This window comes from Hypomesus nipponensis, chromosome 10, assembly GCF_054491055.1.
Source record: "Hypomesus nipponensis isolate SF chromosome 10, ASM5449105v1, whole genome shotgun sequence".
In the NCBI taxonomy this organism is placed as follows: Eukaryota; Metazoa; Chordata; class Actinopteri; order Osmeriformes; family Osmeridae; genus Hypomesus; species Hypomesus nipponensis.
The window spans coordinates 5,627,040-5,654,865 of record NC_140370.1 but is presented as its reverse complement, the minus strand read 5'-3'; the positions used below and the strand labels follow the sequence as shown (position 1 = coordinate 5,654,865).

Genomic DNA, 27,826 nt, shown 5'->3' with positions numbered 1-27,826 from the left:
CCTGTACGTGTCACCCTACCTTGACATGGTCAACCTCTATTGAAGCATATAAAAATGACCAAGCTCTGTTGTATATGTTCAGGGATGGCATATTGTCCTCCAAACACAATCCCGTTCAAAGTTAAGGAGGGCAGGCCAAAGGTCACAGATCTGGGCGTGTGGAATTTGTTGGAATGGTTGGGACCTGGAAAGATGTCAGAGTGAAAACCCCAGAGTGTGTTGGTCAGTGATTCCTTGGTGTAGCAAGGTTAGGTTATTCTATTCTATAACAGTATGACTCATTTTGAGAAGAGGCTTTTATTTAGGTGCATCCCTGACCACCTGCCAATGTTGAGAACAACTTAAAGACAATTTACTAAGGATTCTTCACTGGGTAGCAAGTACACAACATACTTATTTTCACCAAACATTCATTTTATTAATATCCTCTACATTAAGCTCTGCAGTAACAAAGATCCTTTCATAACATTCCTGAGGACGCAGCTCGAGACTAGGTGTATTTACAGCATTTTAAACTTGACAAAAAGCGCAGGAAAAAGAAATTACAGTACTGATATACTGCACAAAAGTAGCTTAAAGTAAGGCACCTTGAATACATTGCATACATAGCTACAAGGGTGCTCATTACTATTACACAATGTGATGTCAACACAAACCCTAGCTTACTGACAAGATATAGCAGACAACACAGAAGTACCTTTCTGTAAATTATAATTCTCTGCCAGCAGAGGGCAATCTGTAAAGATATATTATATTTTATATTCACAAACTATGATAAACCAAAAAGTATAGTTCATTAGCTTATACAATCAAAATTCATAACCAAATATAACAATGTACCAATGAAACAGTTTACTTAATTTGAATGATAATTTCAAAATGATGTACAGTTGAGGTTTTGAAATTCACATTTCCTGAAAATTACATAACTGAAATAATAGGTTTGCCGTAGTATTACAATAAAAAGATGTCCAGGTACATTTAATGAAAATCTATGAAGTTTTGAACATTTTAAAATCTTATATACATACATACTTCTGTTTGAACTTATTTACAAACATACAAAAATTACAAAACAGCTGTACTTCCATATCTGAAGTACATATAAAGCCAACCTAATTCTCAGATTATACGGTACAAAGACAGCTTGATATTGACCAACAGCCTGGACTGCGATTCAAAAGTCTCAGCAAGCTTTGGCCAAGCCGGCCAGGAGGTCAGTGTTGGGTCTCCGGGTCTGAGTCTTGGTATTGGTGACTGCACCGTGCTTTTGTCTCAGATGGAGCCTCAGCTGGCTCTTGTGTCTGAAGTGGAGGTCACATTTCTCACACTGCAGAGGGGTAGAAAAGGAAAGAATTGGGTTTGGTGGATGACATTTTTGAATACACACACACACACACACACACACACACACAAAACCGAAGACAAAGTAGGATAACTGAGGCCACAAACTAAGTATAGGCAACTACACGAGGAGAAAGTTCGAATTCTAACACAACCCAATTACAATTCCTTTAAATTGTTTCTCCAATCAAGGTCAATTAGTTGATTGGGATATAATCAGTGCAAGACCATTGCTGGCTTATTAGACCTCTAGACTTAGGGCTATGTATAACCAGTTGAGTCATAGGGAGGAAGAGATTACTGAGGAAATGGTCAGGTCAGATTTAGTCACCGAGACTGGGCCATGAAGATGGGACAGACAAGCGCTTACATGATAAGGCTTTTCTCCTGTGTGAATGCGCAGGTGACTCTTCAATGTCTGAAGATGGCGAAAGTGTGTTCCACAGATCTCACAAGGGTATGGCTTTTCTCCCGTGTGAATCAAAACGTGGGCACGCAGATGGGCCACCTAAGAAAACAAGAGACTTTGAGAAAATGGCCTCTCGATGAAAGTATAATTCATTCTTTTTTTTTTTTTTTTTTTTACACAGCAGCAAATGTTTTCATACCTGTACAAAGCGAGCACAGCACGTCTCACACTTGTACGGCTTCTCTCCAGAGTGGATGCGGGTGTGGGTCTTCAGGTTGGCTGGGCGGTTGAACTGAGCCCCACAGATGTTGCAGCGATAAGGCTTTTCACCTTGAATATGCAACAAAGACACTATTAGACACTTGACAGCCCTAAAACTATTCAATAGTAATGTATCTGGTGGTTGAAATGCCACAATGCAAGGCGTTCACGTTTACCTGTGTGGACAGTCTTGTGGCTGGCCAGATTCCCCTTGTAGCGGAAGGCCGCTTGACAATGGTCACACTTGTAAGGCTTGTCACTGTGGGCCTGGAGCATGTGGTCTTTCAAAGAATCAGACTCAGAGAATTTGGAGTCACACTCGTTGCAAAAGTAGGTACCGTTCTCTGAAAAGGTGACAGAACATCCATCAGGGACTTGACTCGAAATAAAGTCCCAAAAATTACAGCTTCATACTGGTAATACAACATGCATAACAGCAACTTGTCATGAGCTCCTACTCACCACAGCTTGAATCAGAGTACTCAGAGTGCCTCTCGCTGGTCTCCTCCCCACTGTAAGAGCCAGGGGAGCGCAGACACATGTCCCGGTGATGAGGTGTATCAGAGCCACAGGTGGAGCATCTCAGATGGCTGACAGAAAGAGAGATACAAAAGGTGAGCAGGGTGATCCTGCAAGAATCCAACAGTGTTCCCATGCTGGCAAGTGGGGCATTGGGGCTAACCTGTTGATGCTGCTGATGTGATGGCCAGCCTGGGGGACAGAAAGCTCTTTATCATGCTCACTGCCCATATTGCCAGACTGAACATCCATGTGTCCATCTAGTTCGCTGGTCAAGTAAGGGCCCATTGGAGGTGAGCAGCCCCTAGCCTCTGTCCTGCCTCCCTCGGCCTCCTCTTCCTTTTCCTCAGAGGTCTGGTTCATCACAATGAACTTGTACTTCTTCCAGTTGTGGGCCTTGGGCTCCTCCTTGCAGCCGCGGGGCTGGGTAACAGACAGGGCCGCGTTCTTGCTGCTGCTGGACTCGGTGGGAGAGTTGGGGTGGCAGTCGGACCGGTGGGGGCTCTGCGGGCTGCAGATCACCCCTTTACCACAGCCTGGGGACATGCTGTGGGGGCTGGGCTGTGGGTGCTGGGTACAATCTTCCATGGAGGATGCAGGTGCCTGGAGGCCCCGGAGGGCTCCCAAATTGCAGATGACAGGAGAGGAGGATGAGTGAGATGACAGAGGGTGGTGGATGATGGTGGTCGTAGTTGTGGTGGCGGCCTCGGTGCCCTCATAGACCTGAGAGCATAGGTTCAGAGGTAGGGTGCCCCCTTTGGGAAGGTCGCTGATTTTGCAGGCTTCAGACAGTTTTCCTAAAGGGATGGGCAGATGTCCGTACACATGGTAGGAGCTGCCAGAGGCATTGATCCCACTGAACACACTGGGGCTGTAGGCCCTCGAGTCTCTGAGAGGAGGGGCGAATGTGTGGTTGGACCTGGGGCACGTCTCTGTGCCAAGAACGGTCTTAGATCCAGGCCCATCCTCAGACGCATGCATCAGGCTGTCCTGTACATCTTCAGTCTGCAAACTCAGAGACAGACCCCTAGGGGTGAGAGGATAAACAACCATTTAGTACAACAAATCCTGGAGCTTGGTGTAAACCAATGAGCTACGGTATCAAGATCATCATCATCCACCTGGACTTGATGAACCTGCGACAGGTGTCCACCACGTGGTCCATCTGGAGGTATGCTGCAGTGTTCATGGTGGCCAGGACCAGACTCTCTTTCAGAGTTAGGCAGGACGTGTACATAAACTCCAGCAGGACGGCAAAGCCCTCAGGATCCACTTTGGGGTCCAAGCTGATGGCGCTGAGGTTGCCCTTTTGAGAGTCCGTGAATACAGAGTAGAAGAGGCCACTATGAAGGGGGAAACAACATGCTTTTTAAAATCCACTTCTCAAAAGTGAATTCACAAGTTAATGAAGAATGTGTACACGTCAGTTAAATGTGAATCATAAACTAAATTGCTTCATTTGGAGTCTCTGAGCATGCATGGTGGAGTATCTGAAAATGGTTTCAGACTAAATGATCAGTTGGATATGAACTGAGTCTATACCTGCAGGCCACCAATACAGTCTTGTGAGCTCTGAAACACTGTCCATCCACCTGAATGGTGACATCGGTCAAGATGTTTCTACTGCGTAGACGGTTGAAGTTAAGGAGGATATCGCCTGCATGGCGGGTGAATTGTATGCAGCCTTCTGCCGTGGAGGCCATGCTGTCTGAATCTGGAGGTAAACATCAATTCAAGATGGAGTTATTACTAACAGACACGCATGCCAACAGAAACACAAAGCAGAAATTTCATTTTTTCTAGGGCAGGGTTGACCTATAGTCCTATAGGTTTTAGCTGTAACTCTAATCAATGGCACCTGATTTTAACAATTAAGTAGATGTCAAATTGAATCAGGTTAGTTACAAATGGGTTTGGGTCAAAACCTACAAGAGGGTGACTAGTTGCCGGTTTTTGCAGCCCCGTTCTACGTAAACGAAAAAAAAAAAAAAAAAACTTTAGCGGCCCCCTATAGTAGGCTATAGATCATGTTTGAATTCAATTATACTGTAATTTAATTACCATTTCAGTCTGAGTGTCTTTGCTGCCCAATAGGCGGCGCCATTGTGCCAATACAGGCGGAATGCTCAATATGTCTCAAGGTATTTCATAAACTCGTTCAGAATATTAAGATTTGTGTGTGTGTGTGTGTGTGTGTGTGCGCGTGTGTGTGTGTTTGTGTGGTGGGGAATACAGAATAGCCACCTCCGAGGAGGTATAACGGTGGCCATCTCGATATGGCTTGTTCGCACAACGTGTCTCGCATTTAGTACATTCCGTCTTGTGTGCAATAGATTATGTTGCTTCTAAAAAGGTTTCCTATTCCACGACATCAGCTACCCTATTTATCCAATGACATTTAAAGTACAGGCTATACCGTCCTACTCTCAACTAAAAACATTACATTACTTTACGTTAAAGTAGAAAACATAGGATCTCTTATTTCATGAGGGATTGAACATGAACAGGCTATAAACGTAATAAAATATTTGATTAACAAGTATAGGCTAAAATAGCATATAGCGCATCACCTGGATGATCCATGTTAAAATGGCAACGCAGTACAACACAATGTTACACAAGTAGGTAATGATTCCTAATAAGCATAGAAAATAACAAAGTTTTAGGCAACTGGAAAAAATGCACACAGTGCTGTGTGAGGCTAGTTCAAGCTCAAGGGATCTGAACAGACAGGCTTGTCCTGTTGCTCAACTTATTGCCACAGAGCCTGTGCCATGTTGTTCAAATGACGAGTACCAAAAATGTTTTTGTAACATTGTAAAAGTTATTAACATTCATTTAACAGAACCACCCATTTAAATCGTCAACAGCATTCACTTCACTTATTTACTGAAAGTGTAGCCTATACTTTAAAGTTTCTAAATGTGTCCGATATGATAATATACAAATAAATGTGTCCAAAACGAGAAAATTACTCCCTAGTCGGTCAAATCGATATTTTAGTTCAGACATGGCGAACTTCCGAGTCGCTCTTCAAGTATCTCCGCCTTGGGCGGAAAAAATAAAAGTCTACTAGCCTCTAGTACAGCTAAATCGTATTTAAAAACATTTTCACACGAACTACGGATTCACGTTTGTCATAATCATCGCTGAAATGTCGAGCACAAGATGAATTGCCGCATATATCACCACTAACGTCTACCACCACATGCAACTGCTGGCGAAATGTTTAAAAATATGAAAAAAGTCACCTTGTAAAACTTTCCTGGAAACTTCGTTCATCACCAGTTCTGAGAATCCAGTTCTAAGAAACTCAAGGGCTTAATTCTCGGAATTCTACCAGGAAGCCATACCATTTTCGAGGTAACAGGGGTGCTGCTTGATTATTTTGATTGTACGTTGTACATATTTTGGATAAGATATACATATAACAAACAGCTCATATGTAAATGTACTTAGAATAATAAAATGTTAACCATTCAGTACTTTGTTATATTTTTGTGAAATTAACTCAATTCTATATGTGAATCGATTACCCTTTCAAATAGATTTGTCCAAAAGCAAGGTCACCTGACCTCTTAAACCATGGAGATACTAGTTCGCGAAGTCAGCTTGTCCATTGCTGCGCACTAATGCATTTCTGAACTTGGCTCTATTTGGCAAACTTCAACATTGAAATTACGATAGTCACGGATGCTTGTCATTATCTTTTTGTCCTCGCATTGATTTGTTCATGTTTGGTCGATGGAACCTTTCCTAGAGCAGGTTTGTTGCAGATGGACACGAGCACAGTGTTGCGCTGCCTACAGTTTCCACAGGTTAAAACTATTTAACAATTCAGCGCGATGGCATGCAACAATGTAACTTGCCATTATGACCATTAAGTGTCATGTCGTTTCTTTATTAACGGTCAGTCATACAATTATTGTTCGAAGAGGTTTATGTAAAACATGTTGCTACCTCGCGGATAGGTAGCAACTCATCTGCTCATGGATTTTTCAGAATTAAAAATTACAATAGCAATAATTGCCTTAAATGAATTGACAGAAACATGTGTATTAATAACTCAAATTCAAATTTGTGAATATAGTTGACATTGCATTTACCACACGCAATAATGCCTTTGCATACGACCATATAAGATCATACAAATAACTTTTGAATTCTTTTGGGATGAATTCCTCATCATCTTCTGTTGGGTCTTCTAATCCAGATACTGAATAATGATTACAATAGGTCAGTTTGTCTGGTTACTGGGTTACTTTCAGTAGCAACACCTCTGTTATTCTTGGTGCGTGGCTACCATTATTCATAGTGTTGGGTTGAAGGGTCGGGTTTTTGGGTCACAGGGATGGGTTACATTAGGAGTTTAACGTGTCTAAACTGAAGTAGGAAAGTTGCAGGAATGGTGTTTTTAAAGTAATCTTGATAATCTGGTGAAATGTATGACTTTGAATCCACAGTAACATTATCTAAATACAGTGTCTACCTATTGTAAAAATGAGTGGAGGGCAGTTCTGTATGAGCAGCAGCATCTACAACCTTATATAGTTTAACTGTTGTAATACGACAAAGGTGTTTAGGTGACCATGGAAACTATGAGCTCTATATTAGTCTTGTTTTCTTCAATGTTATCTATCGTGGTTAAAGTTTCTGTGGTTTGTTCGTGTTCACATCCTTTTGAAACATAATGTACTTGGGTTCTCACAAACACACACACACACACACACACTCACACACACGTACACACATACAAACAGTTGGTGTCTTAACCCTTGTGCTGCCTTTGGGTCACATGACGTGTTTACCCAATTTTACCTCACACAAAAACAAATAAAAAGCATTTTTTTTTTTTCCTTCGCGATGTGGGGATTCTGAGACAACCCGACGGTTAAAAGAAAAGGCTTCATTTTCTTTTTGTATGTTGTAAAGTTGTCGCAATATGACGGTGGGATGGGTCAGAATGACCCAAAGATAACACAAGGGTTAAACAGCACCAGATAATAGTTGATAATCATTGATGTCCTACTGCAGTTGCCTTCACCTCGTCACCACAGCATTCAGCAGCCTTATTAACTGAAAGCTGCACACTGGGCAGATCTGAGAATCCTTTCTGAGATAAGCATTCTCAATCCCACACACAAGGGGTTGAGAATACATTATTCTGCATTCAGACCTGAGACACACTCAATGTTACGACTGTGGAAGTTTTGTCAGTCAATGCTGCATTGACGACAATTAGCCATTTTTGTTTTGTATTCTAAAATGTCTTTGTGAGTGAACTCAAACTCTTACACAAGCAATACATAACAATAACACATTTCTACCCTTTTGTTTTAATGGTAGGTAAATTCTCAGACAAGCCAGGAAAAGTCGTTAATATAGATCTGAACACTGAAGTGTTGGTACCTAAGCTACTGGAACACAGTATTCAACATCAACTATATCTCTTGACTTTAGTCACAGGCTTCTATCTACAGCCCACGTATGACAGGGGTCAACACCAGGAAAAACAACAACTCAGTCTTCACAGATAGCAATGACTAGAATTAAATAATGCTTTAACCAGTATGGCATCTGTTTAACATAGACCCAATGTCATCATATTATAAATCTTTGAGTAGCTTCATTAAAAAATATAATTTTGTATTCCCAGGGACTGCGGTTGAAAAGTAGCCGGCTGGCTAAAACCGGCACTTTTACTGAAAACATTGATTAATGTGCCTGTAAAAATAAACAAAATGAACTAAACTAAACTATTCCATATCGCAGTGCTTCAAATATTTCTGTATGGGCATTGCATTCAGTACATTCTTTACGGTTTCTTTTAGTACTATTAGTTGACTGTGACTTTGACCACCTGTGTCTATTTAGCACCAGTTACAATGTTACACTGGATAACTGTAATTGATTTCAACCATGAAGCTGTCAGCACAAGTATTTCAGACTGTTTGTGGTCAGATAACTGTCTTTGCTAACAGGAACCATGTTTCAACATCACAAAATTTGTCCTGTAGGTGCCCCAAGGCATACATAGACATGCACCATGTGGGAAATACTGTAAATACATTAATCTCCATGAACTGAACTTAGAACTCTATAGATCCTGTCCTCAGGAGACCCACTGGTTAGTTCAAGATTCAAAAGCCGGCTCTAAGCAGAGGTTCTGACTACATTATATGTGCATATTAATATGTTACATAAAATGTGTCATAAACACAAACTCAGAATGACTGTGGAGACACAAAAAACACACATTCACACAATATTGCATAATACATTTACATAGTCTATATTTCTTTAGTAAGCATCAGTCAGATTTTTTTAAATGACACTACAGTAAGGAGCCTGTGTCTGTCCCTTTATATAGGAATGTTGTAAAAAAAATAATGTGCTGATTCTACTTGATGAACCAAGTGCTGTTTTCATTTGTTATACATATCAGATCATTAACAATGATACATGTATTTAAGTATGGCTAGCAGGCAACTGGTGTGTAAATATAATTCTGATACTGTTGTCATGACATTATTGTCGTCACACAGTATGAGAACCACTGTTGTAATCTCCCATACTAGAGGTACATTGGTTCTCTTGGTTTGTGATGTGGAGCTTACACTTCTATTGTTGTTGACTGCTGGGGTGTGTAGACTGTCAATGATGGAAGTGTTCCACAAGATCACCACATTCACAACTGTTAGGTGATAATGTTTCAACTCACAATACTCAAAGTCATCTGGAGTGCATCTGCAGTTTGAGTGTTTGACATGGCACTGACTCATAGGCATAAATAAGGGATTATCGTGTGAAGTGCTTTGTTGACTGTTAACTTTATGAAGGCATACAGATGATATCTTGCTGATGTTTCCAAAAAATTATTATAAAGAAAAACATAAAACCAACATAAAGATGAACTTTTGTTTTTGGTTTTTGACTTGCTGCACCATTCTGTTCTGAGTAATTGGTTAAAAAGATTAATTGTATTCTAATTTGTCTTCCTTACATATGGAAGGGGTCTTCAGGGAGGAAGGAGGGTGGAATGCAACTTTGTAATTTCGTATGGCTGTTCACTGTCATCTGAGGTGACTTGCCATCTGGTATTGCAGGCTGGAGATGAACCCTGCTCTGTCAGTTGCCCTTTTACTAGCTAAGGGTGACGCAGCTAAGTTCCAACAACACCTTCACTGCTGTGTGTTGCACACAGTAGTTTTTTTCCGTTTGTGAGGCTTCAGTCAAAATATTGGAAGGTAATTATGTCCAGGAGAACACCACAGAGCCTTGTAGGAAACTGGCCAGACATTGTTTGAATGTCATGTGGAATGTAAACACAGGACTGGTGGTGTGGAAAGATACTAAATGCTGACTCCAGGACTTCATGTTACCATGCATAGGATGGTTAAGTATCTGATTATTGTTATGTTCTTTAGTATGTACCCCTTGGAAGGGGAACATTGTCAAAAAGGACAAGGACTTGTCTTTTCATCATCAGTCATGTTTTTGGATTATTTTATCAAGAAATGTGTTTATATTGTAATATAACAATAAGACTTTATGTATATAGCACATTTCATGCAAGAATTGCAGCTCAAGGTGCTTTACATAAAATCAATAAAAACAATAATACAAGTAATAAAAGTAATAAGACCCTTCTGCAGTTGACCATTTCATTCACTTTATTATTGATGCCCTGTATTATACAATATTGTAGTTGAGGTATTATTACTGTCCATCATAGCTGAGACTGTTCCTTAACTAACTGACCAGCGAACTGCACAAACTGTGCACTTCAGATTCTTGATGTTCTGCTGTAACCTCTATTGTCCAGTTTCCCAGACATTGATTAAGCTTAGTCATAGACTAAAAACCTTTTCAATGGAGATCTTCACTGAACCTTTCTCTTACTTTAGGGCAAGGCTTAATCCATATCTGGGAAACTGGGACTATATGCACTATTTATATTTGGATAAAAGTGTATGCTAAATTATTAAAACATTCAAAATGTATTTTCAAGCAAATAGTTAGACCTTGTTGTCATTCATTGATGTTAGTAGTCTATTTACCGAATCATAAGTAAAGGACCAATCACATCCTTTCTCCGTCTCAACATACAAGTGGCCATTTGTATTTGGGCCACATAACGCTGCCTCTGTCTGATTTCACCCCCAGCTAATGTTTCTGCTGCAACGTCCTTTTGAAGGATGGTTGTCATGTGACCCAGCTGTTCTCAGACTTGAGTAATGAAGGAAACACATGGCTGGGTGCAGTTTATCCAACTCTGGGTACAAGCCTTAGTGAACGTAAACAAACCATGGCTGAGCACATACGGCCCGGTGTTCATGTCAGCACTCATCAGCGTCTGAAAGCCCTATAGTAACCTCTATGTATGTGAGTACCAATACATTTGTTTTACACTTTCAGTTCTTCTGGCTTCACAGTGAGGAATCCAGTCAATTATTTTATTTCCAATCCTCTTGACAAATACATAAAGTTATCACCATGTAACCCACATCAACACATTGCTTCTGCATTAGTTTGTTGAAGCTCAAAACCTTGATACACAGTACCGGTATATGACTTATTGTTGACAGTAACAAACCCTTCAAAGATCATACAGAAAAACACGAAACAGACATAGTCGAACTGGTAATAAAAACGAAATAAGGTACTTTTAAGCATATCCCTTGCGTTGTCACTCTTTTTACAAGTCATACTGTTTACCTTGATGCTGCTATCACCAGACAGACAACTGCTGTTTTTATCTTGGCCACATACACAGTAAATGGTTTACCACCCTACAGGACATTTAAGTAATTGTCTCACAAAAATGTGCCAAAATGGTTCAGTAAGTTCACTGAGTGATTCTTATTTTGAGTTTAGCTCTTAAATACTGTCTTCTTTAGCAGCAGAATTGTTGCGATGTGTTTGATTATGTATTGGTGGTGTTCCAGAGCTCACTCAACTGAGTAAAAAAAACAATAAATTAGATTTGACATATTAAAGCCTAACAAGGTCATCTGAGAACGTAGGCAAGGGGTTAAATGAGGGTAGCCATTTCACTGATATCAGACAGTAGTGATAGAAATACCATGGCCTTCAGGACTAACCCTGTATACGTGTGGTTGATGTACCGGTATATGTGAGGGCAGACAATGGCTTTGGCTTTCTGAATTCCATAAATAATTGGCATTCCTGTTCACTGAAGGACTTCCAGAGAAGGTAGCCAGAGGCACACCAACTGGGTATAGGTTTCTGTAATTTAGATACAATAAATAAAGTGGGATAGAATAGACTTAAAAATATGAATAAAAGGGGTAAGAACCAATTGAGGTTTGGGAGAAGACCACACCTCAACTCCCATCTGCCACTTTGTCTCCACCACTGATTACCTTTTCAATTACTCATCAGCTAATCCAATGTGTAACTCAGGCCAGTCAGTTGCCAACTATAAATACAACCCCGGCTACACCAGCCACTTACATGTCTCTACTTTTGACTTCCAGCCCCTCCCCATTTCCTCCTCAGTTTCTTCTGTTAACCAGGCACCTCGAGGGGGATTGGCCGGGCTCTGATGAACCCAGTCAGGACCGTAGGACTCATCTGCCACATCCAGATTACTCTCCCAAACTCACTTTATTCATTCATTTATTCATTCTTGTTCTTTCTTTAAGCAAATAATTGAAAAATCCAGTTATTGGTGTGGTCTTTGAACTCATGAAAACTATTAAAATGCTGGTCTCCAAACTACCAGAGAAAGAATGTGTCCTTACTTGAAGGTCTCAAACCATAACTGTCTCACAAAAATATAGATTTCTGTCTTTTCTGTTTTCTCTAAGGGGACCTGGACTGTCTCAGGCGTTCTTGGTACTGGATGTTCAAAGATTTTCTTGGTTCCGTCTGACAGTTTGTATGTTTGATGTTTCCAAGGGAGATACCTGTATATTTAAGGGAGGTTCAGCACAGACTTAACTGCATCTGTATGTAAGTAATTGTGCGTTTCTCTGGTTGTGAACAAGTCTTACAAGGCAGGATTTACGAGTTGTAAATGCTTTGAAGGATCATTCGAGGTCAAACAGGACAAGGTCAAAGGCTAGGTTCTAATTCCAGGCTCTGTTCGTATTTTCAAGTGGGTTGAGTTTGTGGTCAACCAACCTAGATTCCTTTAATCACTCCAAACAAGTTTCTCGTTTTCTGTACTGGTTCATGAGAAGAACGATTGAATCCATGTTGCGAAGTTTGAATTCTGTGGAATATATGACAGATGTGAAGGTCTCACATCATCTCACACAGGACACGCCTAGGATTAGACAACAAATGAAATCTGCCATAAGTGATTTTTATGGGTAGCATTGAGGAATGTCCATTCATGTAAACAGAAATGCATTTCATTGTCATTCATCTTCATTTGAAAACGTCTGACAACCAGGCCTAAATTGACTTTGATACATAAGTTAATAGTGCCTTTCAAAGCCATAAAAGGCATCACATGACGATAAATAAGGTTAATCAGTTAGCAACACAGATAGAGAGAGAGAGAGCGAGAGAGAGCGTGTGGTCTGCTGCATCAAAACAGACTCATCATCGAGTTGTGGGGTCAACACAAATTGCTATCCGAAACGATGCATTAAGACGGTAGGAAATAGAAAGGAAGAATTAAACGACCCCGAACAGTATTTATATACCATTAACTTTCAACTAGATTTTCAGATATTCAGAAGATGTGTGAAAATTGTGGGAATTGTAAAGTTGAAGGTTTAAGAATGATAAGTGGACTGACTGGGAAGAGCTGGTGGAAGTGGCCGCGGAGAGGGAAGTCTGGGCCTCCCTGCTTAGGTTGCTGCCCCCGCGACCCGACCCCCGGAAAAGCGGCAGATGATGGATGGGTGGAAGTGGACTGACTCAGTATTCAGTTTTGTACCACAGCAATACAGGTTCTCACCTGTCATTAGGTAGTTAGGTTGTCCTTTGCTCATTACCTTAGGAACCTTGCACATTTTGATGTAGCCTATGTGTGTATCCTATCTGTTACAACTGACAAACCATACAAAAAATAAAGAGTTTGCAGGTTCCCTCATTATGGTGCTATATTTACTTTCTTTAATCTTGAGTTTTGAAAATGTATCATTACATTCTACCATTCTTTTGAATCTTTAACTTAGTTGATGCATTTTTCTTAATGTTAAAGTTACGTTTTTGTACAGGATTTTAAAAACGGTTGCCTCTTCAGGTACCACTCTACTGATGGTGCTGGGGCAGGTGGTCTGTAGGGCCCTTGTTCTGTTGCCTTGTGTAAACCATCACCAGGCTCACATTCCCACAGTTGAAGGTCACTTGGCAAGAAAATGCCTGTGGAGTTTATAACCTGGCTAGTTAGTGGGTTACTGAAAGACTGTCCAGCTAACTGGTGTTTTCCAGTAATGCCATGATGATAGCTGACTAAACGTGCATTTCTCTGTCTTGGTCAAAACCTTTGTGTGATTGATATTGTCTGTATTAAAATTTATTTCTCACATTTTGCTGTTTTGCTTCAATATTTTATGTATGTTATTGTTGTGTGGTGACAATCTGGTTTGTTACCACCGTCTATAAGTACATTTATGATTGATATACGTTTACACACTCTAATATATTTAAAATCATTTGCAAACTTTAACTCAAAAGGAACAAATGGGAATTTGTTTATGACCATCCTTTTCTGTAATTTGTTGCATAACACCTGGTTAGTTAATACACTGTCAAGTAAAGAGTTAGGTTAAGGTTAGGTTTAGTTAGTGTTTCCTGTGTTTCTTCCCATTTCTTCATTGTTGACTGTGCTCACAAACAGAGCTTCATAAGAAACCAATTGGATCTAAATGTGTTGGCCCTATATATGAATAAGTGATGTGCTCAGAATTCTGTTTCTCCCCACTCCAAACCCCCAAACAAATCCCTCAAAGTTGTTATTTCAATATTTGCTATTTCAATATTTGTTGGGTGATTTGTTGGTAAAAGAAAGCAGTGTGCCCAAACCATGTTGACAGGGCAGCATTGTTTCATCACTGGAGATGGTCTCCATGGTCAAGGGATTCAATTCCAGATCATCTCTTTGGTTTCCCAACACACATAGAGCCACAATGGCAGGAGTAACATGACCCACTGGTAAGCAGCAATCGGAGGTGTGTGGGTCTGTGTTTCAGCGGTGTTGAGATGTATCACCGGAGCATGTTTGGCTTGCTGCCATGTCACAATGGGGTTCTTGGTTGTCCTTGTATTTCACACCTGCACTTGACAGATTTCCAAGAACTCCTCTGACCCCTGCATGGATTAGTTTGCGTAAGGTGCCGCTGCCTGGATGAAGGACAAGACAGAAGTAGAATAACATAACAGGAAGCAAGTATAACAGCAAAAGAGGCTGCTGAATGGTATTTAGATAGACACAAAACGTTTTTTCAGGGGCACCAACAGTACAAGCACTCAAGTTGAATTGGTTAAGATGTTCGATTCCTCAACAAGAAATACCAACCCACCATACTTTTGAAGTGCTGTATTTTAGTTAGTTTAAGTGGATAAACAATAGATGCTGGAGGTGGTCGCATGGTTTATAAGTCAGAACTTTCAGAGGCGTTGAGACAGAGGAAAAATATGCTTCTTAAAGCTCAAATGCATGAAGTTTATTTTCTCTGATCATGGTGTAGCACATGGAGAGAATCCACGCCTCGCTGTGCATTCTTGACATGTGTGTCCGGCTAAATCCATGTCTACAGAACACGGTTCACATGCAGGCCACAGTCACAGGAGATCTGGGTGGATTGAGAGAGCACATTCCTCCACCCAGCCCTAGAGGAGGCTGAAAACCATAACATCAACTTCATTCCGGTCTTCTATGTTTGGACTGTGTCCAGACGCATAGTAATATAATGTAATTAAAGCAGGGGGATAAAGTGTACCTGTTTGTGTGTGTGTATGAGAGAGTGAGAGTGAGATTAAGTAAGAGAAAGAGTGACAGAGTAAGGATAAGATGGAGGAAGAAAGACAAAGCAAAATAGTCATGCTGAGGGAAAGGGAGAGAATATCGGAAGATAATAACAAATAAGAGATCTCCTCTAGGACCATACTGTTGATGTTATCATGCTGTTTGCATATGGAATGTATACGTCTCAAACACTCGCTTATCTCCAGATGGAAATATTAAGATCTCAAAATAACTTTTCGATCTCAAAGGCCAATTATGGATAACATATCATGTTCTCATGTATAGCTGAATGCAAGTTTAACAGAAAGGTCAATTAGGAATGATGGACTTGAATGAAAGTGACACAGGCATGTATAGTCTGTCTCCTACAGAATTACCTTTTAACATAGAGGCATGATGCAAGGAATCAATGGACAGCACGGAGAGCAAAGGTAGAGTTCAGTGTTGCTGTCACAGTGCTGGACTCTTCTGAGATGTGACAAAAAAGTGTAGATCTGAACATCCAACGAGAGGCCTCAAACTTCAAAACATGTTTTCTAGGGGTCCAAACTTTTAACTACACACTTTTGTTTGTGTTGTTAATATTACAAAAACACTGTGAAGGGTTCCTTAATGACTGTAAACTAATCTGGGTTAGTTTCCTGTTGTCCTTTAAGTTCATTAACAGGCAAGACATGTGACTCAGTGTTCCCCATAAGGAATCAGCTGTGTACATAGCACAGTGGTTTTCTATAGCTGGCCACTGTTCCCATGGGAACGCAGTACTGTGAATGCGATTGGACAATATAGGTTACATAACACGGACACTCCCCTCACCCTTACAAACTCCATTCACTATTCATCAGTTACCACAGGATTCATCAGTAACACATGATCTTTTAGTTCTGGCACCCATAACATCAGAGAAAACTCCAAAGGAACCAGTTTGCCAAATAAATTAATTTGGGATGTCTATTACACACAACTGATGTAAATGAGATTAGAGGTTATGCCTTCCCACTCGTTAGAGAGTGCACTGTCTGACCAAAGTTAACATCATTAGGTTATTATGAGAACAATCACTAGAAGTTACTCAGTAACTGTTTCTTGCACTGCTGAAACAAGTAAATATCAATCAGTCCACCATCTTTTTACAGCCAGGGCGTCCTGTGCCAGAGAAAAGCAGCACTGATCCACAACTATCACACCAGAAGTATTCATAAACTAACTCTCACAATTTTAAATCTTGCCCAATTTCTTTCTTTCTTTCTTTCTTTCTTTCTTTCTTTCCTTCTTTCTTTCTTTCTTTCTTTCTTTCTTTCTTTCTTTCTTTCTTTCTTTCTTTCTTTCTTTCTTTCTTTCTTTCTTTCTTTCCTACTCTTTCTCTCTGAAAACACAGTTCATTAATTGTTGAGATGTATCCTGATGGTCTGGATGCCAAGCAATGTACCAGGCTGCAAACAGAGTTGCCTCTTTGATTTTCCATAGAGATGACTCATTCCTGGCCACACACTTGTTGACCCGTGGATTATTGCCTGAGATTGGCCCTGGCAACAGAGACTCTCTGGGGTGTGCAGTCGATGCTGAAAGGCCCAGCTCAATATTCACCTGCTGTTCGCCTAGGCTGTCTTACTGGGGTTTTTTGTGTATGTCTGTGTGTGTGTTCCTCAGAAAGGACAAGAAAAAGTGTGTGTGTTTGTGTTGATGGTGTGTCGGGGGGTCTATGGAATTTATTCATGTTGCATGACACAAAAAGGCCAAGAGGAGCGCTACATGCGCTACATGAGATTCAGAAAACTCAAACTTCAGTCTTGTAGACTGGATAGATGAATACTTACCTGATGGTTAGATGGAGTCCAGCAGTGCAATCGAAGAGCTCATGCTGTGAGAACAAAAAAAGATAGAGACTGAGACCAACTCTTAGAGATGATGGGGTTTATCATTTCATAAATCAGATGCAGTTCGCAGGTGGCTTCCTGTGTTGTCTCCTCTCTGTTCCCACATCATGTACACACAATGCTGCTCTCCACACGTCGCCTGTAAATTGAATCAGTTGGGTACATGATGTTCACATTCCGCACAGCATGAACTTAGCTGCCCTAAGCTTTCCCGTGTGTAAACGTAGCTCCAGATCTCACTGGAACTGACGTAGTTCTGTCACCGTTAACCTGTTTGTGACCAAGTAGTGATGTTTACTATTGAGATTACACTTTCTTTATTATCTTACTGTTGCCTTGGTAAATGATTGACTTGAGGTTTATGGCAGAATAGGGTTTACATCATCTTTTCCAGTACATGTTGTACATTTTGTTTCGTTAACGCAATAAAGGATCTCTGAAGCGTTTGTTTTTCCTCTGAAAAGGAACTTAGGTTGACCCACTTCTCAGATAATTGATGTGGTCATTATGAGATAACTGTGCGCGCTTATCTTTAAACAACATACATGTATTTCATGTACAGTTATCAGAGCCTGAGAGCTTGTTTGTTTTCGAGAGGAATAACCCTTAATGGATACAGCAAATCTTAAGCATTTAGTAAAGAAAACTTTTGATTCACTTTAGATAAAGTGGTTCATCAGATGGCTCTGTGTCCAATAATCAACATATGAACCATGTGTCAGATGCATTACACTTTTTACCATGTAGATGTAACTGTTCATTTCATCTGTTCTTGGAGGAAATCATCCCATCATTCTTTTATGCACAATCGACGGGACACCCTAGTTCATCCGAGTTGATAGTTTTAATGAGATCCTTGTGAAACCCACTGTGCTAACTTGCTGATTAAGGTGATTGGGTAAAATCCTTTCAAAAATCTTTTTCTGACATGAGAGGATGGAGAAATGATCCACACGCAGATAAAGAACAACGGTAAAATGATTCTGGACACATGCGTTGCCACGGAAACCACCTGTATTTGTGGCGTGTGTGTAGACGGGTGCTCCGGTAGCTTGTTCGGGTCTGCAGGGTTCACTGTTGGTAATGAAGCAAGCACATCTGCAGTGAACAGGCTTTTCAGATACACATGTGCATGCACATGCACGCAAAACACATGCACACAGGTTAAAGTAATTTGAATTTACAGCTTCAGATGATAATGAACTTGTCTCATTAAAGTCCACTTGCATTGTATAGGGACATTTGTGACAAACAACAGGATCAAGATGATGATTAAGCAACAAGAAGAATTGACCTTGTCAGAGAAATTTAACAGAGGTATTTCTTCATTGACAAACAGTAAAGACAGATGCTTTGCATGAACGCTCCATCAAATGGACAAGTAGGCCAACAGGATACACATATCCTGACATAACGTGTTTATCCAATTGGTGTTCTTAGTGTTGAGGAGGGTTAGGGAACTGTGAGATGTGTTTCTTCATTGAACAAAAAGACTGGTCCAGGTCTTTATCCTTAAGTAAGCTATCCAAGTCTGTGACATCAGCAAAGTTACTGCTGTAGATATAAGGAGCTGGCTCAGCTGGTAGATTATTGGTATTTACATTGCACGGTGAAGGGAACCAAAAACAGCTCTGTGGAGATCCTGCAGTAATGCAAAGTGATATGTTAGTCAGGAACGCCTGTCCTGCTCTGACCTGCTGTCTTCTCTCCACAAATAGGATATTGCCACCTTATCATCACCTCTTCCAGCCTAATAAGCAAACTGTGAGGGATTTAGATGTTGCTTGGTGTCTGTCGGATTTTGAAATGCGATCCTCTCATCAAAGCAGTCCCTCACCAATGATGAAAAGGCAACAGACCAAAAATGGGAAGGTGTATCACCATAACATGGGCACTCTCATCTAATCTGCAGATAAAAATAATGACAGAGAAGATACAATTGTGCGATAGGAACTGGATCTGAAAATAACATCCTTTATATTTAATGACTAAATGACTTCATCCTGCACAACACTAGTCAGATTGAACATTTGATACAGTATTGTGATGTTACTGCCTGGCATTGGGTCCTCTTACCTAAACCTACAGTAAGTGAATAGCATGCTGAACACTCAGTTTTAATTGACCAAATATGGATTAAGCCTAGCCTTCATTGAAAACAATTTCAATGAAGAACTTCATAGAGTTTTTTTCTTTGTTTAAGACTCGTCTTAATCTGTGTATAGGAAACTGGCGGTAAGCAACAAGTGCTTTTCTAGAGGCCCAGGTGGTATTAGGACCCAGAGAGGAGACTGGATCTCATTGGAAAGTTGCCAGGTTTGTAAACCTGTCCAACTAAAATAAACGGCACACTGGCAATAATCTTTATTCTCTATCCTACAAAAGGGGTTGAAGGGCATACTGTATGCTCACCCAGAGACTAATTGTTCCTGGACCACTGTCCAGAGAGAGCTCTGTATCAGAATTTGGTAAAAGCAGGGCTTCATTACAAATTACTTTTCTAGTCAGGCATCCAACTGGCTGCCCCTCCTTCCCTCAGGCTCAATTTTATCCTGGCCTCTGTGGTCTACCTATCGGATAGCTGGGACCAATCAGAGCCCTGGGAGGAGCGATCAAGATTAGAATGTCACAGATTCCTTGGCAGCACATCCATTTGACCTCCCCCTCCCTAATGGGCTAATGAGTTTTGCAGCAGGGAATCAGAGCGTATTTTTCATGCCTTGTTGAACCCCCTCACGCCCTGCACCACAGCAAACACCACCTCCCTGATGTGGCTTTAGGCCTCCATAGCCCTACTGATTAGAAGAGTTCAGTGCTCAGGTGAGGTCCGTTTGAGCTTCCCTGGATAAGCAACTAATGTGTTGATCCCACCAAAGTTCCCCAGCAAGACCAGGGTCATCAATACTGGCTCGGGGGTGTAGGTGGAATGGCAGGTGGAATGAGATGAATGCCACCTATAGAAATAATCTGAGATGTGCAGTTCAGAATTCATGTCTCAGATTGGATTCCTAAATGTACTTGTCCTTTATAGGGCTTGGACATTCAATTTGAAATTATGTCAGTTAAAGACAGGCTAGGATGCAGAAATATGTGTAACCTAGAAACATTGAAGCATTTGAGTTCATGTCCCTCTATTGAAGTGAGAGGGTATAAGATTAAACTGGCTGTTTGCCATCAATGTTGGTTGACTTGTTACAGATACAGCAACATCCATTTCAAATGTCTGTATGTGCCCGAGGCAGAACCACTAAGCCTGATTGCATTACTGAGCTTGGAAATATATAACCGGGCTACAATGCGGAACCCTTGTGTTGCTGCTCTGTCAATATATTTAATCAGTATGGAAGCTTGTCTTTCCAGCCTCAACATGAAGATTGTAAAAACAGTCACATTAAGCTTTCCAAATAAAATTGCATTGTGTGATGTACCAAGGAAGAATGTTGCACAATCTCAAACTGCCTGACACAACTTCCTCCCCATAGAAGTTACTTCCAGTTCTTCTCAAGTATAAACTTGCCAGTGCAAGCTATGGCTTGACTTCTTGGAGAGTTAAAAACAAACACCCTCCTCCTCCTCATAGACTACTTTCCAAGGAATACTTCCATTCGACAAAATGTTTCTTCTATCGACCTCTAGTGTTCTTAAGTGTAAAATACATGCCCTGAATCAATGAACTTTTGTCTCCACCCAGTGGTGGAAAGGGAAGCTTTTAAATAGCGCTGTAACATCCAGTAAACTGCGTGTTGAAGTGCTAAAACCGTCAAATGTATTTTCAATGTGTCATTTCTATATACAGTAAATCGGTGCAATGTTGAATCACGTGGGAATTGTTTTTGCTACAGGCTTAAAATCTTCAGTTTTCAAAGTTTTGTAATTGATGTATTCAAAGTTATTGTTTGACACAAATAAGTGTTACAAAGTTATAGAGTAAAGTTGTGTATATGCAAAACGGTGAATCAATGGGATCATGACTAAACCCAGAGGTGTTCTCAGGGCAAGTGAAGACATGAGGACATTCTGAGGAATGCCTTTAGAAATTGCCACTCCCTAGCAGTTTTGGTGGCTGGGTGTACTTTTTATATACCTGAGGCTACACATTTTCCTTCTTAACATCATTACTGGGTATGCATTCTAAATATGGACTTCATTTGTTTGTATCAATTGAAAATTAAGAGATTGATCCTTTCTTGTCAGGATAACTTTCATGAATGCCTCAAGTACTCATATTTAACCTCTGAGACACTATATACAAGGTCTGTTTGGCCAGGAACTAGCTATAGTAGCACCTCAAGTCATGTGGAAATGACACCACACTGTGAAAACAAATTTGTTTGATGTTGCACTTTGATATGTTGTTGATTTTGCTGCACTGTACTATGCACTATTGTTGTTGAGATATTTTTGTTCACCGTGCCTTATAGCTGAGATATGGTAACCTTGCGCTGTGCCAAGTAAATACAGACAGTTCCTTGACTCTGACAACCTAAATACTTTTATAACTATGCACTTCTGATCCTTGATCTTCTGCTGTACTGTCTGAAAACACTATTTATATGTTGCTTGGATAAAAGCATTTTCTAACTTAAAAAATATATATTCATATAACATCAGTCTATCCCTACTGCCCCAATCATATCATTACACCAATGATCATTACATTTAGTCATTCAGCAGACGCTCTTATCCAGAGTGACTTACAGTAATTACAGGGACATTACCCTGAGGCAAGTAGGGTAAAGTGCCTTGCCCAAGGACACAATGTAATTTGGCACAGCCATGGATCAAACCGGCAACCTGCTGAATACTAGCCCAATTCCCTAACCCCTCAGCCATCTGACTCCTTTCAGTCCCATCTGATCAATGGGACAATTTATTGTAATATAAGTATTTGAACAATGTATGTAAAAGTCAAGGCACATAATACATAATCTTTTTTGTAAACCATTATAAAAGCATATTATAAAAAATCAAAAAATATTTTCTTACACAGATCTCATTCAAAACACCAAATGTAAGTTTTGCATCTGTTTCCAAGATAGCATCCTTGCTCATTACTATCATATATCCATTACAAATATTTAGTCAGACTGCACATATCACCTAGTTAAAATCGTCACGTAACGACAAACACAGTTAATGTAATATTCCAAGTTAAAAGGAATGTATTGGGGAAGAAAAACCTTCCTGGTTCTAAACACGGTCAGTTCCAGATGCAGGTCCAGGGCGGGATGGAGGGTAATGGGGAGACTTTGTTGGCCCCCCACTGGAGCAGTTGCAGCACAGGAAGGCTCCACCTATGATAATCAGGCAGGCAGCACCCCAGCCCACAAAGAGAGCCGCGCCAAACTCATATCTGCAGACACGTAGCTTGAATGAGTGAGATTACATGTATGGTTCAAAGCTGAAACTACTTCAGGCATGTAATGCAATTAACAGGAAACACATTTGTCTTTGAAAGATAGAGATTACAGAAGGAGAAGATTCATCATTGTGAGAGTATACACACAGTGTATTCCTGAGTATGACAGGTGTTCAATCCAGCATGAAGGGATGACCTCACCTGGCATTGGTGGGAGTGAAGGGGTCATAGAATTCCTGAGCTATTCTGTGTCCATACCAGGACGTACCCACTAGAGCAAACAGACCTGGGAAACATGATATGAATAATGTCAGTATCGAAATTACGCTGAATCATCTGAATGTGAAACAAGGCCGCTTGAATGATTTGATACATCTTGAGTTTCTGACTTTAATGACTAGTCCCTCAGGATAGTGAGCTGCTGTAGACTGAGTCCTGACCTGAGATGATAAACATGATTCCTCCAACCATGGCCACCTTGTTCTTCTGCTGCTTCTGGTCCTCCAGAATAGTGGTACACTTCATGCCCACGACGGCCACCAGCATGGAGATGAGGCAGATCACGATGGAGACGAGCATCAGGCCTCGCGTGCCCTGAACCATGACTTGAAATAATAGCAAGAACAACACCAACACAAGTTTCAGTGTCATCATTAGTGTATAAAGCAAAGTCCTAAACACACTGGCAGTAATCTAGAAGTCAGGTTTTTAGAATACCACAGGGAGTTTAGAAGCAGTATATTTTGGACTCTCCTCAACTTCATATAAAGTTGATGTCATGAGTATCCAACCTCCAACAGTTCAACCCCCACAATTCAACAAAACAAACTACAAAAGTAGCGATAAGGTCAGCTTGGGTGTTGCTGGAGCTAAGGCTTCATTGCTACCATGAGTAACAAGTTTGGTCATTTCTGGCATTCACAGACCTGTTCCTACATGCACCAGTCTTCTCTGGAGGCAGGGGAGGGGATCACAGAGGTGGGAGTCAAATTCTTTTGAATTTGGTTGAATGTGAAATTGTAAATGTTACCAGTTTTAAAACATATATGTGCCCCATCCATACGTGCCCCAATTTATAGTTGTTGTTGCTACATAATTTGTCTGTTAGTGTTTTATGTTTTCACATCTCTGTAATTAATATAGTAACATTAAAATAAAAGTTTGAGATATAATTGGTATAAAAGTTTGAGATATGTGGTAAAATACCTGGTAGATGGAGAAGTGAGTCGTACACTTTGCACTGGACTTGACCGGTGCTCTGTGAGACGCAGGACTTCCATAACCCTTCATATATGGCTTGAGCCGTTATAATGTTGTCTCCTGCATACGACGACATCTTCCATTCGGCCATGACAGTGGATGCTATTAATCCAATAAAGCCAACGAAAGCCAAAGAAAAACCGAGGAGCTGCAGTCCCGCGTTAGCCATCTTCTCACAACACAGAAAAATATAAAATTAAACAAATGATAAGTGGGTATAAAAAGTTAAATACTGACGAGATAAATTAGTCTACTACGCGTGCTTCAGGTGAAATGAAGACAAGAACCGTGGCACAATATTTCAAGTGACGACTTTTGCTGTCGAGGAAAGGTGTATATTGCGCCAGCATCTTTTCAGTCTCACCTTGGGAGGGTCCTGGAATAGAGCTATGCCACCCCGTGGACAGTTTGTTTTACTTAGTTTAGGCCTGTCTATGAATCCTATAGGCTCGCATTAGCAGTGATATAAAAACAATACTTTGAGTGAGGGTTTTACAAGGCAACAGTCACTGAATGCATAGCTTATTTTACATTTAAGGATTGTATGATCCAGTTGTAAATTTGCCATTCATTCTTTTTCTACGAAAATTCTTAAATTCTACGATGTTAAGAAGATAACAATGAAACAATACATTTGTAGTTATTCATTTAGCAGACACTTGTATCCAAGGCGACGGACAAATAGTTAATTTAGTCAGTACAACAAGAACCAGAAGTCCACTGATCTAATAGTAGTTCAGGGTTAGTGCCTAAGGCTCTGTATTATTACCAGTGCAATGATGACAGCATCCAAAACATCATCTCAACTACAATGTTACATAATTCTGCTGATGATGGAAAAGTACAAGAATAACAACATATTCTCAAGGTCCAATCATGTCAACATCATAAAACATTTTTTGGTGCAGTCTATGTTTATAAGACAGTTCCACATCAGGATGTCAAATATAGAGTAAGGGTCAAATTTGCATGCTGCATACTAATGTTATAGTAAGCATATCATCATAGTAGCCTATGATGACATTTTCATATGCATTATAAACTTAACACAAATCAATCTGTGAATTTTGTTACAATAATGTCCAAAATGCAATCTGTTATGTTACCCTTAAAATATCAATGACCCTATCAACACTACAGTTTCTCACTACGATTTTCCATATTTTCAGAAACATACACAGTGCACCTGCACACAGTATCAAATGTTAACATTCTACCAATATTAACAAACACAAAAATGTAATTAACGTTTATGTTAATTGTATATTGTTTTATTAATTTATAAACATGTTACGAACTATATCACATGTATACACCTTATCCAATCGTCTACTGTAGGCCAATGCACAGTCTCTGCCAACTTGTAACTCCACTTACGTGTTCACGAAGTCAAATGGTTTTGGAACCACCCTCTCTGTCGTGAACCAATGATTTAATTACATACTCAGACTAACCAATGACAGAAGGCTTTGTCTTCCTGAAATTAGGCCTCTTCTCTGTGACATGTTGCAGAGTGTGTTGTACTCAATGTGATTGACGGATTTCGAAACTTGTTTTTTTTCTCCATTCTTTTAGCTGGGACCTTTCTGACAACGAAGGTATTTTGTAAAGTTTTATTGGAATCACAAAATAAGAATCTGCTCATTTTTTATGTTTAGTCCAAATACATGTTTTACTGTAAACAACATTTCTGAGATTTATAAGATAAACTTTGCTGTCATATCCGCAGTCAAATAAAAGGTCTTAGATTTGTCATTGATGTGTTAGGTTCAGTCAAATTACTTATTGAATCTAACCACACATAATTACTTTTCTACAGTAAAAATGGTTAAAATGGACAGAAACATTGGCATCACACTTTGTCTGATGCTAAAGCTCTGTTACCAGGACCACACAATGTCTGAAACACATTGTCCTGCACGATGCCAGTGTTTCACACCAACTAGAGCCATCTGTTCTGAAGAGCGCATGTTAACAATGCCCAGGAACCTCTCGCAGGTGAGGGAGCTGGTTGTCATGACAACAGGACTGACTTACTTGGACACAAACTCCTTTCAGGAGAACCCCAGACTGGCCAAGCTGGTCTTCCTCAACAACGTCCTTCGAGAGGTCTCGGTCAGGGCATTCGATCCCTTGCCAGGACTGGAGGAGTTGGAGATCAGTGGCAACTCTTGGCTGGAACATTTGTACCCGGGCACGTTCAGGAAACAGGTCAACCTCACCAGACTCCTGCTCAATTTCAACAGGTTCCCGACTGTGACTCCTGGCATCTTTGATTCTCTTCAGAACCTGGAAACACTGCAGCTGAAGGGAAACCTAATCTCCCACCTCCCCGGTCTCCTCTTCCAGAACCTCACCAGTCTCCGCTCCCTAGACCTGTCCCAGAATGCACTAACAAGAGTGGATAGAGAGCTTCTCACAGGCCTCACCCAGCTGGCCACCCTGATACTGGGCTACAATCAAATCACTGGCCTCTCGCCAGACTCTTTTCACAATGTATCTCAGATGAGAGAGCTCTACCTGGATGGAAACAAGATATCAGACCTCCCCCATGGCATCTTTTCACATTTAACCAAGTTAGAGGTGCTGAGTCTTCGTGGAAACTTAATCACAAATGTGAGTCACAGAACCTTTCCTTTCAGCTTGAAAGAGCTGAATCTCAACAACAACAAGTTATCTGAGCTGTCATTCACCCCGTTCACCAGCCTGACAGCTCTCACTCAGCTCCACCTATCCTCCAACCGGCTGCATGAGCTTCCAGTGGACTTGTTCCGGAACCTCACAGCCCTGCAGGGGGTCGACCTTTCTGACAACCAGCTCACCTCGCTTCCTGAGGAGATCTTCATGGAGTTGAGTGGCATCAAGGTGGTCCACTTACAGAACAACAACCTGAGCTCCATTAAGCCCCGGCTGTTTGAGCACCAGGTTCTTCTGGAGCAGCTGTACCTCTCACAGAACAACCTTCAGAATCTCCCTCTGGGCCTGCTGGACTATTTCCTGTCCGAAAACATGATCAGGTTACACGGGAACCCGTGGAATTGTGACTGTAACATACAATACATGCACGACTGGATGGGAGAAAACCACAGATATGTGGAAGATCCCAGTAAGTTGCTTTGTGCAGGCCCTGTGCCTCTGAGGGGACAAAGTCTGGCTTCCGTACACAGGGACCAGTTAGTGTGTCCCATGCAGAGGAGCCCACAGCCCAGCCATTGCACCCTCCACAATGATAATGACACTTTGATCATCAAGTGTAAGGTTGATAAATGTTCCCCTTTGAAGCTCAAGGTTCAGTTATATGAGGATGATGGCCGTACAGCTGAGTACATTTTTAAGAATGAAACTTCACAATGTAGTAACAGCACCATAACTGTGTAGCTTGTACTTTGGCATTTTGACTTTGAATTGATGGGTTTTAGTTATTCAGTTAGTTTATACCATGTCATATATATGCATCCTTTTTCATGCAAGTTATTGATGTACTTTCGAATACAATATCAATAAATTACTTTGTTTGAGTGGTGTGACAAAAATATCAATGCTTTTTAAAGTGCGAGGAGTTCTAGCCAGGTGAAATGTTTTCTGTATGACTCCACTTTGATGAAGTATCTTCTTGAGAGTAACTGTCAATATGACAAACAGACCTGCATAGCAACAGCTGATAACCAGCAACCCCTGCAGAATTTTGTGAACTCAGCAAGGAGATAAGAGAGGTGAATGAACTTATTCATGTCAGGTTCAAAGTTCAGCCTTTAAGTTTTAAAAACAGCGTCACTACCGAATTGAATATAGTCAACTAAATTATTTACCCAATGCTGCAGTGGTTGATCTTTCCAGCAGATGACTCC

The 27,826-nt window shown here is 40.7% G+C and overlaps 3 protein-coding genes and 1 long non-coding RNA gene across 8 annotated transcripts; 2 read left to right on the top strand and 2 right to left on the bottom strand.

Moving 5' to 3' along the window:
* Window positions 1-393: 393 nt before the first annotated feature.
* bcl6ab (BCL6A transcription repressor b) lies at window positions 394-5,846 on the bottom strand. 4 transcript variants are annotated; one of them, XM_084708140.1, is made up of 9 exons: window positions 5,785-5,846; window positions 4,076-4,247; window positions 3,655-3,876; window positions 2,697-3,560; window positions 2,477-2,604; window positions 2,191-2,358; window positions 1,953-2,083; window positions 1,715-1,852; window positions 394-1,330 (listed from the first exon to the last, which is right to left on the bottom strand). In XM_084708140.1, the coding sequence occupies exons 1-9, from the start codon at window positions 5,813-5,815 to the stop codon at window positions 1,187-1,189; spliced, it is 1,998 nt and encodes a 665-aa protein (XP_084564266.1). In that variant the 5' UTR covers window positions 5,816-5,846; the 3' UTR covers window positions 394-1,186. The 4 variants fall into 4 exon arrangements, with proteins under 4 accessions (XP_084564266.1, XP_084564267.1, XP_084564268.1 ...); XM_084708141.1 differs by lacking the exon at window positions 5,785-5,846 and adding an exon at window positions 5,104-5,771; XM_084708142.1 differs by lacking the exon at window positions 5,785-5,846 and adding an exon at window positions 4,595-5,054.
* A 3,589-nt stretch (window positions 5,847-9,435) lies between these two features.
* Window positions 9,436-14,042, top strand: LOC146270985 (uncharacterized). Of its 2 annotated transcripts, XR_014767199.1 has the most exons (3): window positions 9,525-9,780; window positions 10,700-10,918; window positions 12,034-14,042. It is a non-coding gene; the product is annotated as an uncharacterized LOC146270985 (long non-coding RNA). The 2 variants fall into 2 exon arrangements; XR_014767198.1 differs by having other exon boundaries at window positions 9,436-10,918.
* An 8,171-nt stretch (window positions 14,043-22,213) lies between these two features.
* cldn1 (claudin 1) lies at window positions 22,214-24,292 on the bottom strand. The gene is made up of 4 exons (XM_084707541.1): window positions 23,925-24,292; window positions 23,159-23,323; window positions 22,920-23,004; window positions 22,214-22,712 (listed from the first exon to the last, which is right to left on the bottom strand). Exons 1-4 carry the CDS (start codon window positions 24,145-24,147, stop codon window positions 22,550-22,552), a joined length of 636 nt encoding a protein of 211 aa, XP_084563667.1. The 5' UTR covers window positions 24,148-24,292; the 3' UTR covers window positions 22,214-22,549.
* Window positions 24,293-25,480: 1,188 nt separating this feature from the next.
* LOC146270983 (uncharacterized) lies at window positions 25,481-27,511 on the top strand. Its single transcript, XM_084707906.1, has 2 exons — window positions 25,481-25,576; window positions 25,798-27,511. The coding sequence occupies exon 2, from the start codon at window positions 25,803-25,805 to the stop codon at window positions 27,354-27,356; it is 1,554 nt and encodes a 517-aa protein (XP_084564032.1). The 5' UTR covers window positions 25,481-25,576; window positions 25,798-25,802; the 3' UTR covers window positions 27,357-27,511.
* Window positions 27,512-27,826: the final 315 nt, after the last annotated feature.

Bases quoted from the DNA above. Each gene is read 5' to 3' on its own strand.
- bcl6ab (XM_084708140.1), bottom strand. From the start codon at position 5,815: ATGAACGAAGTTTCCAGGAAAGTTTTACAAG. The intron at 3,877-4,075 runs GTATAGACTCAG...CCCCCTTCATAG, and splicing joins ACTGTATTGGTGGCCTGCAG to TGGCCTCTTCTACTCTGTAT. The intron at 3,561-3,654 runs GTGGATGATGAT...TCTCACCCCTAG, and splicing joins CGCAGGTTCATCAAGTCCAG to GGGTCTGTCTCTGAGTTTGC.
- cldn1 (XM_084707541.1), bottom strand. From the start codon at position 24,147: ATGGCTAACGCGGGACTGCAGCTCCTCGGTTTTTCTTTGGCTTTCGTT. The intron at 23,324-23,924 runs GTATTTTACCAC...TATTATTTCAAG, and splicing joins CTCACTTCTCCATCTACCAG to TCATGGTTCAGGGCACGCGA. The intron at 22,713-22,919 runs GTGAGGTCATCC...ACGTGTCTGCAG, and splicing joins TTCACTCCCACCAATGCCAG to ATATGAGTTTGGCGCGGCTC.
- LOC146270983 (XM_084707906.1), top strand. From the start codon at position 25,803: ATGGTTAAAATGGACAGAAACATTGGCATCACACTTTGTCTGATGCTA.